This window comes from Taudactylus pleione, unplaced genomic scaffold (assembly GCF_031769625.1).
Source record: "Taudactylus pleione unplaced genomic scaffold, aTauple2 ptg000007l, whole genome shotgun sequence".
NCBI lineage: Eukaryota > Metazoa > Chordata > Amphibia > Anura > Myobatrachidae > Taudactylus > Taudactylus pleione.
Window position 1 is genome coordinate 18,696,765 of NW_028284410.1, and position 16,278 is coordinate 18,713,042.

General features: G+C 41.3%; 1 protein-coding gene across 4 annotated transcripts in view; it reads left to right on the top strand.

The window, feature by feature from the left end:
* The window catches only part of LOC148542938 (protein NYNRIN-like), a 487,471-nt gene that overhangs the window by 25,341 nt on the left and 445,852 nt on the right, over positions 1-16,278 (top strand). Inside the window, exon 4 of one of the 4 annotated variants that reach the window (XM_088462300.1) lies at positions 7,246-13,654. The exons of the other annotated variants lie outside the window; for them this stretch is intronic. Within the exon in view, the coding sequence (XP_088318426.1) occupies positions 7,246-8,813 (1,568 nt within the window). The 3' untranslated portion in view covers positions 8,814-13,654. Of the gene's footprint in view, positions 1-7,245; positions 13,655-16,278 lie in introns of those variants that run through there. 4 annotated transcript variants of the gene reach the window in all.

The following is a 16,278-nucleotide window of genomic DNA, read 5'->3' on the forward strand; positions in this document are numbered from 1 at the left end:
AGTGATGCAAACCCTGTTGGAAGTTGTAGTACAGTAAAATCTAAAGTTAACTCCTGCCCTCCATAAACCACTTTCTGGCATCAGATCTCATATCCATTTCCCTTCTGTTTCCTTTTTTGCCACTTTTGTTTCTCCATATTCACTATGTTTCTCCACCTTTCCCAAAAAGTTTACATGTTCCTTCACCATCTGGAGTAGTGACAGATAGGAAATGCAAACTTCTGGAATGTTAGCACAGCTGGAATAACTACTAATTATTAAGCCTTCTTAATGCAGATGATTATATTCAGTCTCCATACACAGACTTCACAGTAGTAATACACAGATTCTGTAAGCTGCATATACTGTATCAGCATCTAGGTACTCATGGGAAAATCTGACACCACTTGATAATCAAAAATTGGTTAAAATGAGTGCTCATGTTTGGGGGTAGGAAATGGGAAAGAAAAGGGGGTTGGAAGAAGATAAAGTAAGGAAAACAAACAGAAAAGTAAGGAGAAACAGAACAGAAAAAAATCCTTGAAAAAGTATCAAAGGCAGGTACAAAACGCGTTGGTTAAAACTGAACAGAGGATTGAAGAAGCGGGCACTACCAGTGGACCAGCCGTCATGAATTCCGCAGACCACCGTAGTCATTTTTGGCCGCCATGTACAGCTTTCGCTACCCTGTCGGGACCAAGTGAAAGTTTCTGCTCTGATAGGCAGAGTGAAGACGCTCTACCAGCACTTGGAACAAAGGAAAAGGTAGGGACAGTTTAGGTTAATCGCTCCAGACTGGACATTATCCCAACAGTATCCGGGCCTGCCTTACATCTTTTTGAAAGAGCTTAAACATTTATTGGTATCAGACATGCAAATTTATATTTATTTTTATTTCATTATTTTTGATTACTTTTTATAATTTTTTCTGTTTTATTCCATTCTTTCTCCTTACTCTTCTGTTTGTTTTTCTTACTTTATCTTCTCCCAACCCCCTTTTCTTCCCCGTTTCCTACCGCCAAACATAAGTGCTCGTTTTAACCAATTTTTATTAGGAAATCCTACTAACTGAGCAGCTTTTAGCTTACTCACATAGTGCAGTTCATTCTCTATATTTTCTACCACTTAATAATCAAACATGTTGCTTGGCTGTAATTGAAAGATATATTGTTAGGATATCAAATAATTATACCAATTGAGTATATGTCTTTCAAGTTTCACCAGGACTGTATTTCCAAATAGGCTGTAACCACAAAAGCATGGGCTTTTATTTTCACTTAGTGCACTCATCACACATTTGAACCAACTACACATAACACTACACTACACTAAAATATATACATATATAATTATATTTAGTTACACAATTTGTGCTTGTGGTTTAGATGCAAATTATGTCCATCTTAGCATGTGCCCCGAAGTATTATAAATAATTACACATTTCTCAATTCACAAATGTGCTATTTAACCCACAAATAATGATCCTTTTCTGTTCTAGGTTAACTGTTAGCTTTAGTCATATGTATCATTATATACTATTTATAGGCATCACTAGCACATGCAGGGGGGGTTCTGAGTACCCAGAAAGCTCCCTGACAGACTGGAGAGCAGGCTCCATCTTGTTAAACTCCGCCCACTTGCAGAAGAATGCCATGATTCGCAGGCCAATCGGGAGGAGGCGGGGCCAATATGACATGATTCCATTAGAATTACATCATTAGGCTCTGCCCCCTCCCAATTGACCTGCAAATCACTGCATTTTGTCGCTAGGGGGAGGGGCATAATGACATGGTGCCAGCCTGCCAGGTCCCATCCCGCAGCTGCTGCAAGGTAAGTGTGTGTGTAATGTATGTGTTTTGAGTATGTAGAAGAAGCACTTGTCATTGTATTGTGTAAGTGTGATAAGGTGTGTGTAGTGGGGTATAAAATAAGTAAAAATTGTAAAAAAAAATTAAAATTTAAAGTAAACAAAAAACAAACTGAAAAATAAAATATATGGCTAAAATGGTAAAATTAAATGAAATTAAGTGGTATGGCAGTGCAAAAAGAAAAACGGTTAATAATTGTTGTAATACCACTGGATGTTTATAGCTCTTAATTGCATATTTGTGGGGCCAGCTATCGGGGTAAAAGAAGGAAAATTTTCTGCAGGCGGTCTGGCTTGCTCGATGTAGGGAGACACTTTGATGGTCTAAGTACCTTGCCCTAATCCTACATCTGTCTCCTGGCAGCAATTACCTCTTCCTCACAGTGATGTCTCACTCACTGTCAGCGTTCTCCGTTCACCGAAAGTGGACGCGATCTTTACTTCCGGTTCGATGACTGTCGGCGTTCCCACTGTCCAACACGTTTCATGCAATGACGCACTTTGTCAAGGATAGTGTTGTCTTGTAATTGGTCCCTATATATAGCAGGGTTTTTGAATAAAACTTTATTTAATTTACTTTAAAAATGGAAGTCCTCATCCGAATCTTGTATAGAAATGTTTAAGTGTATTTGCTCTACAGTATTGCCAAAAATAAAAATCAAATAAATTAAAAATAAAAGTAAAACTAAATATGAATGGAAATAAATGGTAAATATAAAAATAAAAATAAATTGTATATTGCCAAAAAATATATAAGTGTAAATAAATAAAAAAGGGGGGTAGATATAAAAATGAAGTGGTGTCGAAGCTGGATTACTGGCTGAGACAAGATCAGTTTAAAATTGAATCGCAGCGACACCATCTTGCGACTGGCCGCAAGAAGCCATTTTGCAAAATGGCCGCCTAAGCGCCATTTTAGATAAACTCACATTTTAGTACATGTGGCGATAATACCATTAGCATCATGCGAATGCATCTGTGACCATTACCATAGGTTACAGCGATTCACTAAAAGCCTATTTCATTACTTTACGTATTATACGGGATATATTCCAGAAATGGCTTTGCAGTATTACATTAAACAAGTGGCCAGGTGACAACTGGCTTGTGTAGATAAGCTTCCAGCATAGTGTTTGCCCACAATGGGTGGTCTGGCTAGAATAAATAAGCAAGCTTCCTGCAATGAAGGCAGGGAGAGTCAATTTGAACCAGCCTGTTAAATGTACTGTAACATATGCGTCTCCTCTGAGAACCAATGATATCAGCAAGAAACTTTCCCTTTTTCCTGTATTAGTCTGAGGGGGATAAATATGTGTGCTTGTATACTGGTTTTTTAGTCCATGCTGAAGGTTGTATGAACTGAGGGTCTCTAGTCTGAGGTCTATCTCTGGGTCCGGAGGCGCAGCGTATGTATACTGTACTTGGGTCTGTAATATTTCCTTTTACACCTAAATTGTGTATATATCAATTGCGTGTAACTGACTGACTGTACTTTTACCTGAATAATACTTGTGCGTTGGAACCACAGATTCCACTCCTGTCTTTATTTGCGGTCAGACTGCGTACGCAAATTAGCGTTATTCTTAGAGGTTTATAGGAAGGATATTTAGAAGGTATAGGCAGGGGTATATAAAGGTTCTGATCCAGTTTCGTTAGTTGGGGGCTCGTAAATAAGTCACTTACCTGCTCACACGGTACATACGGTCATCAATATTTCATCAAAGAGTGGAGTGGCCACATGCAGGGTTTGCCTGCAACCGCTTTGTGCTGAAAGATCGCTATCCATCTCCGTGTGAATTAAGGAAGCTGACTAGAATCCAGGGACAAGAGAGGAAAAAGTTTGTTTTCCTCTGTTGATAGAACCTTGCGTTTAGAGGGGTGCCGCAGTATTGCGTACACGGCTAAAACGCATTTTTGCGTACGCAGTTAAAAAGTAATTATACGGTTGTGTGGTAGTCGCTTTAATGTGTATGCGGATGGTCGCACAATAGCATATACGCACTCCCGGTTCTGCTGCCACGTGTTTGAACAAAGCCATTGAGGTTTACATTTTTTTCTATTACCAATATCTGGGTTAAACGAGTATTTTTCTGCGCAGGAAAAAAGTGTGTAACAGTGAATATTTGTTGAACAAAGTTAAGGGTATCTTATGATCCTTAAGGGCTAGGTGCAAGGGTTAGCCTAGTCGCTCGGTAAGCAGCTTTACCGTTCTATACACAGTAGCAGGTGTACATGTTGTATAGAGGTGCGTGAGAGTAGCCGACATATAAACTCTCATAGGTCTGGAAGTTACCTTACTAAAGCTTATCCGGGTGTGGAAGTGGCCTGTTTCAAATCTTATCCAGGTGTGGAAGTTGCCTTACTAAATCTTATCCAGGTGTGTGGGCGCCGCTGACTTAAAATCGTCCACAGGTAAGTGAAAGTATCTTGATTGTCTTTCACCAGTTTAAATTTTTATTGAAAAGCGTAGGAGTTGTCTCAGAATGGGAGCCACGCAAACAGTAGAGATGTTAGGCAATGATGTGCTGCTAATAGAGGCTCCCATTGGATCGGCCCGTCTTATTATGCATACGAAGTACGGTACTTATGCAATAAGGTATTGTGATTTATGGTTTAATATGACGAGAAAGAGTGTTAGACCGTTTCCCAGAATTGGTAGTTTTGACAAAAGTGTGTTAGACAATGTCCAGGATCACATCAGTATGGTGCTATCCTGAGAGAAAAAGATTAAGTATTTTGAATGTTTAAAACTATGGCAGCATGAAGGGGATGCGTGGCTTAAGAATGTGCAAACGACGCAAACTAGCGTTGCGAGCGCATTGCCAGAAAATACGTCCGCGACGCTGAGTTGCAATACGGGCGAGCCACAAATTGGCGCGCACGTGCGGCAATGTAACAAGTAATTTGTACCCCCTCTTAAGCAACCATAAAGAAAATGTTTATGATGTAGATGATGAGCCTATTGTAATGTCTGCCATTTCCCATGCTGTGCAAATGATAGATGCTGCATCACCACAATCACGGGTGGTACCGCCATCTCCATCGGTAACAGCAAGGGAAGTGTTAATACACTCTGCACCCATTGAGGAAGTTGTTAATACCATACGTAGCAGCAGCAGATTAAACCCCCAGCCAGGTAACCAGGTCAGAGGTAGCAACGCTGCCGGTCTGCATCCCATTCGGACAATAACGAATGGAAATGCGGATGCAAACGGTGTAGTGCCCACGAGGGAAGTAGTAATGCATTGTCCATGGACAAGGGCAGAACTAAATTCCATCATAAATGATTTCCCTGATCCAAAAAAGGAATTAGCCAAATGTCAAAGATTTTTGAGAAATTTGGGTAGTTCTCATGAGCCCACTAATAAAGATTGGCGTGTGGTGTTAAGGGCCTGTCTACCACGCAATACCGACATAACAAAATTTATCACGGATTGTGTATTGGATGGCGACGTTTCCTTAACAGACCAAGTAAACCATGGTAACATTTCCCGCATTGTGACTCAATTGGGTGTATATTTTCCAGTAGTAGTTAACTGGAACAAAATCTTCACAATCAAACAAAAGGAGAGTGAAACTGCAGAAGACTATTGCGACAGGGCTCTGCAGGCTATCGCCCAGTACACTGGGATAGAAGATATTAAAGATAGCATTTACCACAGGGGAATGATAGTCACGATATTGATGGATGGTTTAAAAGAGGAGACTTACAATAGATAACCTCATAGAGTCTGCCATAGAACATGACAAAAACATCTCAAAAAAGAGGGAGACCTAGAGCGAAAAATTAATGGCTGTCAGTATACAAGCTCTGGAGGGAATGACGGTAACATCACAGCCAACAGACACGCTTGCACTTGCACACACACTCATGTCAGAACAAGTTGCTCTCACTAACCCCACTCAACAACAAACACAACTCTATCCCACTAACCCAATGCAACCACAGGTCCCAGGATATCCACCTACTTCTTATCCTCCACAATACCCTTACCCTCCATATCCTTACCCATATCCACCACCTTTACCCTCTGCTCAAACTTCAAAACAACACATGCTTTCACCTGAATCACGGACATGTTTTAATTGCAAACAAACAAGACACTTAAGTAGAAACTGCACAGTAAAAAGAGTATGGACCCCACATCAGGGCAAACCTAGATATCCCCATAAGGGATATGCGCAGAGGCCAGCAAATGTTCAGCAAGCACCAGCTCCAATTGTAGCTGTAAATGCTTTATTGGAGAATGGTAGCCAACGCTAGGCGTCAGGTCATACCTGTAGTCTACAGATAGTCAGGTTAACGGGAAGTACTAGGGAAGAACCGGTCTTGATGGTTGATGTAGCTGGTACTGAATATCCTTTTCTTGTAGACACAGGGGCGACCAAGTCAGTGATGAAATCTCCCATTAATTTACAGGTGACCAACGAGACAATACCAACAATGGGTGTGACAGGTAAAGTGGAACGTTATCCTTTAACAAAGTCCGCAGAGGCTAGTATTGGGCCATTGCATACCAGACATTCTTTTCTCCTGGCTGCCGCAGCTCCTACTAACCTGCTCGGCAGAGACTTGTTATGTAAAATGGGATGTGTCATATATTGCACCCCTGATGGTGTATATTTAGATATCTCAGAGAGAATGGTATACGAGGTGCGGGATATGTTAGACACTCCTCAAAGGATAATGTATCACTCTACCGTTTTAAAAGAAAATCCATCACAAGTAGATGAAATGTTGTCCCAAATTCCAGATTCCCTATGGACAAAAGATGGACAGGACACTGGATTAATGGCAAACGTAAGCCCAGTAATGGTAAACTTAAGAGGCGGCAGGCAAGCTCCAAAAATTCCCCAGTACCCACTAAAAGAGGAAGTAGAACTAGGGGTGTTTCCAATAATTGAGCGATTATTGCAACAGGGAATTTTAGTTCGTACAGCTAGTGTAGCCAACAGTCCCATCTTTCCAGTAAAGAAGAGTGGTGGGAGGGGTTATAGGCTGGTGCAAGACCTTAGAGGTGTTAATAAGGTAGTAGAGAGCCAATTCCCTGTAGTGCCAAATCCAGCTGTCATCCTGATGCAGATCCCACCAAATGCAACCCATTTCACTGTCATTGATCTCTGTTCTGCTTTCTTCTCTGTGCCTCTCCACCCTGACTGTCAGTATCTATTCGCATTCACATACAGAGGTGTGCAATATTCATGGACACGATTGCCCCAAGGTTTCATAGACAGCCCCAGTATTTTCTCCCAGGCATTGCATGACTGTTTACAAGCTTTTCAACCTGCCAATGGAACAGTTCTAATTCAATATGTGGACAATTTATTGCTATGTTCTGACTCTTTTATGTCATATGTGAATGATACTAAACTTTTGTTACTTCATCTCTCGCATACAGGACACAAAGTGGCTAAGGACAAGTTACAGCCGTGCCAGCCCAGAGTAAAATATTTGGGACACTGCCTAACCCAGGGGTTACGACATCTCACAAATGGTAGAATCCAGGCCATACAAAACATGACACTGCCGCAGAATCAACAGCAAATTCGTACCTTCTTGGGAATGTGTGGATATTGTCGAATGTGGATCCCAGGTTTTTCTATTTTGGCCCTGCCTTTAAAGGAACTAGTCTCTTCCTCAAAGCCCGATCGTGTCATACACACTGAGGAATCAGAACAGGCTTTTCTTAATCTTAAGGATAGTCTGACAAAAGCTCCTGCATCGGGAATACCCGATTATGAAAAACCTTTTGATTTATATTGTACGGAAGCTGATGGTTGTGCTGCAGGTGTCCTTACACAAAAACATGGTGATGCCAGTAGGCCCGTAGCATACTACAGTGCCCAATTGGACACGCTAGCAAGATCACTCCCCACCTGTTTGAGAAGTGTAGCAGCTACCACTTTATTGGCGAGTAAAAGTGAGGACGTAGTATTGGGCCATGATATGATTGTCTACACTCCCCATGCTGTATCTGCTCTGTTGAACTCAGCTCAAACCAGACACGTCTCCTCGGCTAGGTTCACCAAATGGGAACTAGCTCTAATCGCTCCTGCAAATATTACTGTCAAACGTTGCAGTACGCTGAATCCAGCAACATACCTACCATATGTACAACATGATGTACAAAGGGTGGAAGGAGAAGAGTTGCTGGTGGGAGGTGAGTTCGGCAGACATGATGATACTCATGATTGTATGACATATCTGAATCAGACCTTTACTGCTAGACCTGACATACATGACACACCTTTAGAGAATGTGGATGTAACTTTCTATATGGATGGGAGTTGTCATAGACAAACAGACACAGGTGAATTATGTACAGGTTATGCTGTTGTAAATGACACAGACATCATGGAAGCTAAACCTCTCGGTCCTCCTCACTCAGCCCAGGTGGCAGAGTTAGTAGCACTGACTAGAGCATGTGAACTGGCAGCAGGCAAATCTGCTAACATTTACACTGACTCGAGGTACGCGTTCGGGTTGGTGCACGATTTTGGGGCTCTATGGCGTCTGAGAAATTTTATGACAGCAGCAGGCACACCAGTTGCACATTCCCGACACATAAAACATCTCTTAGAATCAATCCAACTGCCCAAAGCAGTGGCAGTAATTAAATGCAAAGCCCACACATGTGAGGATAACCCGGTGTCACTGGGCAACAACAGAGCCGATGAAGCTGCAAGATGGGCAGCAGGGTTAAAAATGTCTTCCCCAATTGAAACAATTATGTCATTCCAAACCATTGATATGCTGAAATTAATTGAGATGCAAAATTTGTGTTCAATTCAGGAAAAATCCATTTGGAAGTCCAAGGGGTGTGGGCAAGAGTCTTCTGGGCTCTGGAGGGACGGACATGGTAAGCCAGTAGCCCCCAAGGCATATTACCCCAGCCTGGCTGAGGCAGCACACGGTCTAACTCACCTAGGTAAACAGGGTATGTGCAAGTTGGTGAGGGCATACTAACCAGGCTTTTCTTCACAAGCAGAGAAGATAGCAATGTCCTGTCTGACCTGCTTGAGAAAGAACATAGGGAAAGCGATCCCTACCAAACCGTTCCACATTCCACCAACTGATGGACCTTTCGAGGTGATACAAATTGATTTCATCCAATTACCACCCTGCAGGAACCTTAAGTATGTATTAGTGTGCACAGACGTATTTTCCAATTGGGTTGAGGCCTACCCAGCGGCCACTAATACTGCTGCGTTTACCTCCAAGAACATAGTTCAGGAATTTGTATGCAGGTATGGTATCCCTAGAATCATCGAGAGTGATAGGGGTACCCATTTCACAGGTGATGTTTTTCAAAATATGTGTAAGCTGATGGGTATTAATAGCCGACTTCATACCCCCTACCGACCGCAAGCCAGTGCCAAGGTGGAGAGAATGAACGGGACTATTAAAAATAAATTAAGTAAAATTATGGCAGAAACTGGACTAGGATGGCCAGAAGCGTTATTTTTGGTCCTACATAGAATAAGGACCACTCCTAGACCTCCTCTGAATCTGTCCCCATTTGAAATACTATTTGGCTGACAACCTCATTTGATTATAAGTCCACAGGAAGACTTGAAGGGTAACAACAAGGTAACTGTAAAGTATCTTATATCAATGAGTAGGCAGTTAAAGCAACAGCAGCAGAAACTGAAATTGTTGTCTAATGATATGCCTGAAACTAACTGTCATGATGTTGAACCAGGAGAATATGTAATGATCCGAAATTTCTTGCGTTCAGGTTGTTTGACTGATCGGTGGGAAGGTCCATACCAGGTGCTGCTGACGAGTACTACATCTTTGAAGATGGCCGAGAGAGATACCTGGGTCCATTCCACTCACTGCAAAAAGGTCAATCAACCGGTGGAGAAACAAGACGGAGACAAGGCTGATAGTGTGGACCTGTCGCTCGCGAGCTTGTTCCGGGAGGATTGAAAAGGTCGTAGTGAGATACCTGAACCGAGAGAAATTTTTGCAGGACTTGTTGTTAAAATGGACGGGCCTGCTGTGTTCATTCTCATATTCTCTTTTAGAGTGTTCACCATCCTGGTCGGTTCGGGAATATCCAGTTTCTGTGATGGGGGACCGATTGAGGAAACAGGAGCTGATGGCAGTGCTGATGGAGTGGAGAAAGGAGGAGTGCAATGCCAATCAGGGGAGTGTCTTTCCAATCTTAGTACTGTTATTGTTAAAAGAGCTGTCATTCCGGAAACTCGGGGAAGGTGTGGAGGGTTATCGTCTGAGGATTCCTGTATTTGTGAGCTTTGTGGGTCCCTAGTTGATGAGAACTGTATCCAACGTTGCCAACCTAAATATAATCCGTACTGGGGTGGGTATCCTCTAGAGGATTATCATAGCATGGTAGGCAAAGTGTTAAATCAAAGTGATTGCTGGGTGTGTTCACATGAGCCACAGGGACAGCATAATGTAGGGTTGGTGCCATTTCCGCTGAATACCACGGAAATTTTAGAATTACAAAAAGGGAAAACATTGGATGGAAAATTCCTCTCAACCAAACCACCTCATTTCAAACTCTATCAATTCCAAGTAGATAGATCACTTTTGTGTTTAAACATAACCAACCCCAATAAACCCGGAGGTTTTGAAGTGACGGGGAATAATCAGACGATGACCTTCTCATAAATGAGCTGATAATGAGTCCATAAACTATGATCTGTTATGCTCAATTAAATCCAGTGGGAAACATTTTAGGTACCGGTATACATTGAGTTCCACCAAAGAAATGATTGGTAAAGTACCAGATGGTTATTGTGCTAAAATAATACAACCAGAAACTTGCATATACCAGATGGAAGAGGCTGAGATAGGATTGTTTGCAAGAGAGATGTGTTTAATGATAATGATGCATACCATTCCTTATGTTCTCCCTGATAATGTATATTTTATATGTGGAAGAAAAGCGTATAAATGGCTTTCCCCGAGTTTCGAAGGTTTGTGTTATCTGGGAAGAGTAGTCCCAGAAGTTATGACCCTCACACATGTTGAAATGTTGGGAATACATAAAAACACACCGTCACCATACCTTCACACACAATATGAACACAGAGGCAAGAGAAATATGATACCTGGTGATATGCATAAAGCCGCCCAGTTAATCAGTGAGACAACTAGCTTTCAAGTTTTAGTCACCCTGGATCCCACCAGAATTGCTAGTGGTACATTAAATTTTAGATATATCCAGGAACTTGCTAAATTAATAGATAATATCACCGAGATGTACGATGACACATTCAGGTACACAGGCTAGTGTTGAATTATTTAACTGCTATTACTGGAGGGTATTGCATAACATTAGCCACCCAATTTGGAGTAAAATGTTGCACTTATGTCACCAATGATACCAGCGACCCTAAGGAGGTGATAGACCAGAAGATGGATGAAATTCTGCAGCTAAAATGGGAATTTCGTAAGAACCATAATGCATCAGTGGCTGAAGCAGGGGAAAAGATAGAACGATGGGTGTCATGGCTGAACCCAGTGAAATGGTTCTCAGGTCTAGGGGAATTGGTCCAGGAAGTGATCGCCAGCATAAGCAAATTCTTGATCCTTATACTGATTGTCATCATAGTAATTGGCATATGCGTCCGGTGTGTTCCTATTGTGTTGAAGTGTGGAAAATGTAAAAACAGAGTGAAACGAAAGAATGAAACTATGATGGTGGTCAGAAATGATAATATGTATACCGAGGTAGATACAGAACTGCATTACAACCCTGAGCTAGGAAGTACCATCATTTAAATGTATAATATTTAGACATGCATAGAATATATTATTGAAATGTTATTTATAGAACACCTCAGATAATGTAAAGTCTCAAATTCCCCTTCAAGACTGCTGTTATAAGACTAGTGCATTCCCACACCTGTCACATGATCTTCCAAGATCCGCGATGTGCGTATAATAGTAGTTTTATGTCCCCATCTAGAGACACATTATTGATGGATTAAGAACCACCTTGTGCCATCCCATAATAACACTAAATAATATGTAAATGTAAACCTAAATTAAATTTTAATAGCAGAGTGTGATAGCATGTTGTTCGCTATCAAAGGGTGGACTGTCGAAGCTGGGTTACTGGCTGAGACAAGATCAGTTTAAAATTGAATCGCAGCGACACCATCTTGCGACTGGCCGCAAGACGCCATTTTGCGAAATGGCCGCGTAAGCGCCATTTTAGATAAACTCACATTTTAGTACATGTGGCGATAATACCATTAGCATCATGCAAATGGATCTGTGACCATTACCATAGGTTACGGCGATTCACTAAAAGCCTATTTCATTACTTTACGTATTATAAGGGATATATTCCAGAAATGGCTTTGCAGTATTACATTAAGCAAGTGGCCAGGTGACAACTGGCTTGTGTAGATAAGCTTCCAGCATAGTGTTTGCCCACAATGGGTGGTCTGGCTAGAATAAATAAGCAAGCTTCCTGAAATGACACAGGAAAGGTGGGAGGGCCTGCTGACAGGACATGTAGAACTATCTGGCCCAGCATGCTAAAATGTTAGAGAACTATCTGGCCCAGCATGCTAAAATGTTAGAGACAAATGCACTCATCTTCATACACACATTAACTAGCGTCCTTATATCAAACCCTGAATACCCACACATTTCATATTCACACATAAGGTTCCATAAGTATCAAAATGTATGATCTAGGGGCCTGATTCAGACCCACTCACGAGCGGCTGTCCACTCGCAAGTGGGTCGATGTTAGGCACTGAGCATGCGCACGACGGAGGGAGCTCCGTCGTGCGCATGCGCCAGACGCGACGAGCGAAGGAAAGTCCTTCGCTCGTTGTGTCCGATCAAAGGGGGCGTGCTGTCAATGTTGATTGACAGCACGCCCCCTTTGGTGGGCGTGCCGGGGGCGTGCCTCCCTGACGGGGCCGTTCCCATGGGAACGCCTCCCGTCAGAAGCCGGCCCACTGACATCACTAGTGATGTCAGTGGGAGTGATTTTGGCTCTGTTAGAGCCAAAATCACTCCGGAGCTTGCGGTTGAAAACCTCAACCGCAGGCTCCGGCTCGCAATTTCGATGGTCGCGATGGTCACGACCATCGCGGCCATCAAAATGCACGCTCGTATAGCCTGTGGGTGGTGACCCACAGCTATACGAGCGTCCAGGAGGACGCTCCATGAAAATGGAGCCCGGCCCTCATTCAGAGCGTGCGCTCTGCTCAGAGCATACGGCTCTGAATGAGGGCCTAAGTTGGTTAAGTTAGTTTCAACGCTGAGAAATAAAGGTTTTTGATAACTAAGGTATTATACATGATAAGCAAGTTGTGTTTGGTCTTGTTCTGATGCATACGCTTTTTACAGCATTCCGGTATTATCGGTGGAGGGATCGCATCATGCAAACTCAAGTTATGGATCGCAGAACCTACAAACAACAAAATGTTTAAACTGTTGGAATGTTCAGAAGACGTTACTAGAAAGATTTCCCTGCTGTTAGAGGCAGGGAGAGTCAATTTGAACCAGCCTGTTAAATGTACTGTAACATATGCTTCTCCTCTGGGAACCAATGATATCAGCAAGAAACTTTCCCTTTGTCCTGTATTAGTCTGAGGGGGATAAATATGTGTGCTTGTATACTGGTTTTCTAGTCCATGCTGAAGGTTGTATGAACTGAGGGTCTCTAGTCTGAGGTCTATCTCTGGGTCCGGAGGCGCAGCGTATGTATACTGTACTTGGGTCTGTAATATTTACTTTTACACCTAAATTGTGTATGTATCAATTGCGTGTAACTGACTGTACTTTTACCTGAATAATACTTGTGCGTTGGAACCACAGATTCCACTCCTGTCTTTATTTGCAGTCAGACTGCGTATGCAAATTAGCGTTATTCTTAGAGGTTTATAGGAAGGATATTTAGAAGGTATAGGCAGGGGTATATAAAGGTTCTGATCCAGTTTCATTAGTGGAAAACCATTATATAGTTATAAGTAAAATCAAAGGTATTTACTCAAAGGTAATGAATATATCATATAGAGAAACATTTAGATGTAATGTGTGGACATGTAAATGACTAGGTTTTGAATACATGAGCTTCTTGAAAAGTCCGAGTTACAGGAAGGTATTGAGCTCAATGTCTATGTTGAGGCCCCTTGGTTTCAAAGTGTCAAGTTCATATATCCACTTAGTTTTGTTCTTTTTTAGTTCTGTGACCAGATCGCCTCTGCGCCAGTGTGCAATTATTTTCTGGATTGCAGTAAACTTCAGTCCATTCGGATTCTTATTGTGTGTGTCTAAAAAATGTTTAGACATGCTGTGTGTGAGTAGTCTTTTTTTAATATTATAAATGTGCTCAGCTAAGCGTGTTTTCATCTTCCTTTTTGTCTGCCCCACATATTGGAGTCCACAAGGGCACTCCAATAAATAAATAACTCCCTCGGTTTCACAAAAAATTTCATGACAAATCTCGTACATTTTGTTTGTTTGATTGCTTTTAAATGTTGTTGTCTTTTTTGTTGTTTTTTTGTTTGTGATTGAGCATCCCTTACAGTTTAAGCAGTTCTGGAATCCTTTTGATTGGGTTCTTATTTTCTCAATATTTACAACAAGAATGAAGCTGGATGTGAGTTCTTGTCTTAGACTGTTGGCTCGTCTGTATATGATATTTGGTTTTGGTGAAACAATAGTCTTTAGCTCTTCATCTAACATCAAAATGTGCCAGTGTTTATTAAAAATTTCTTCAATTTATGTTTGGAGTTGTATTTGGTAATGAATGCTGTTGATCGTTATTCTTAGTCTACTTGTTTCTGTTTGTATTTGATCATACTGGTTCTGTCCAGTTTGCTGATTTTTGCAATTTCTTTGTCCAATAGTTGGTTGTTGTAACCATTTTTTATGAATTTCTTTTTTATTTCTTGACTCTGGTCATTGAATGCTTTTTCACTTTAATTTCTCTTGATTCTTCTTGACTGGCCTCCTGGTATGTTGTTCAACAATTGTCGGTGGTAGTTACTACTGTATGGTAAGATGTTGTTCCCGTCAACTTCTTTTATAGATTTTTTTTGTGTGAATTTTGCTCTCCATTATATTGATTTCGAAGTCAAGGAAGACTATGTTTTCCTGATTTGTTGTTGTTGTGAATTCCAGACCAATATTATTTTTGTTCATATATTTGGTGAATTCATTTAGGTCTTCTTTATGACCCCTCCCATATAAAGAAGAGATCATCAATATATCTGTGCCAACATATTAGGTTTTCTCTGTATTTATTGTTTTGCCATATCATGTCATCTCTTCCCATTTTGACACGGATAGGTTTGCGTAACAGGGTGAAAATGATGCCCCCATTGTGGTTCCTCTTATTTGTAGAAAGTAGTCATCATTGTACCAGAAGTAGTTGTTATGTAAAATGTATTCAATTTGTTCCATAATAAAATTGATTTGTCAGTTTGGTAATTCTGTTTGAGTGGTTAGGTAGTGTCTTGTGTATTGTCATCCCAATGTGTAGCCAATGCATGTATATAATGATTTTACGTCACTGGTTCACAGTGTATATGTATTTTTCCTTTAGATAACTTTTTTGTTTTTTAACAATGGGTTGTAAGAAACAATCAATGTAATGGGATAGGTTTGAAGTTATGGATCCGATTCATGATATTATAGATCTGCCCTGTAGTTTTGTTATATTTTTATGGATTTTGGGAAGGTAATAAAAAGTAGGTATTTTTGGGTTTTTGATCATGATGAATTCATATTCTTTTTAATTGATTATTCCCATTTGTAAACCTTCATGTAATTGTGCTGTAAGTTGGTCTAGGAATTTTTTTGTTGGGTCATGTGATAGTATCCTATAGGTTTCCTTACCCGATAGGAGACTTTCTCTTCATATTCATACTGGATTTTGTCCAGAATAACTAGACCTCCTCCCTTATCAGCTGGTTTTATCTTTTTTGAGTTGTTTTAATGCATTCTTTTCTTTTGCCGTAAGATTGTATTTGGTTTTGTTTCTCTCTGGTAGTTTGGCGATGTCTTCGTCCACTATGTGTAACATACAGTAGGTGTGTATGTAAGAAATGTGTGCATATCATACTTACAGACCTTCTGGCAGCCCCTTCTGGGAGGGCACTGCCAGGTCGGTGCAGAAGAGAGAGTGGGGGCAGCTTCAGTGGGCGACATTGTGACCCCGCCCCCTGCTTTAGAATGCCTATATTACTGGTATTAGAGAGCAGGGGGCAGAGCTACGATGACTCAATTCAGCGCAAATCTCGTCATCGCTCCCCTGCACCACCCACTTTCACATGCGGGGGTGGCGGCCAATCCGGGGGACTTGGCTGCTCTTGTGGGGTGCCAGGAGGCTCCCAGCTGTCCCGGGAGAGTAAGCAAGTATGGTCTGTATATATATATATTGTGTGTATATATATATATATATATATATATGTGTATATCTATGTGT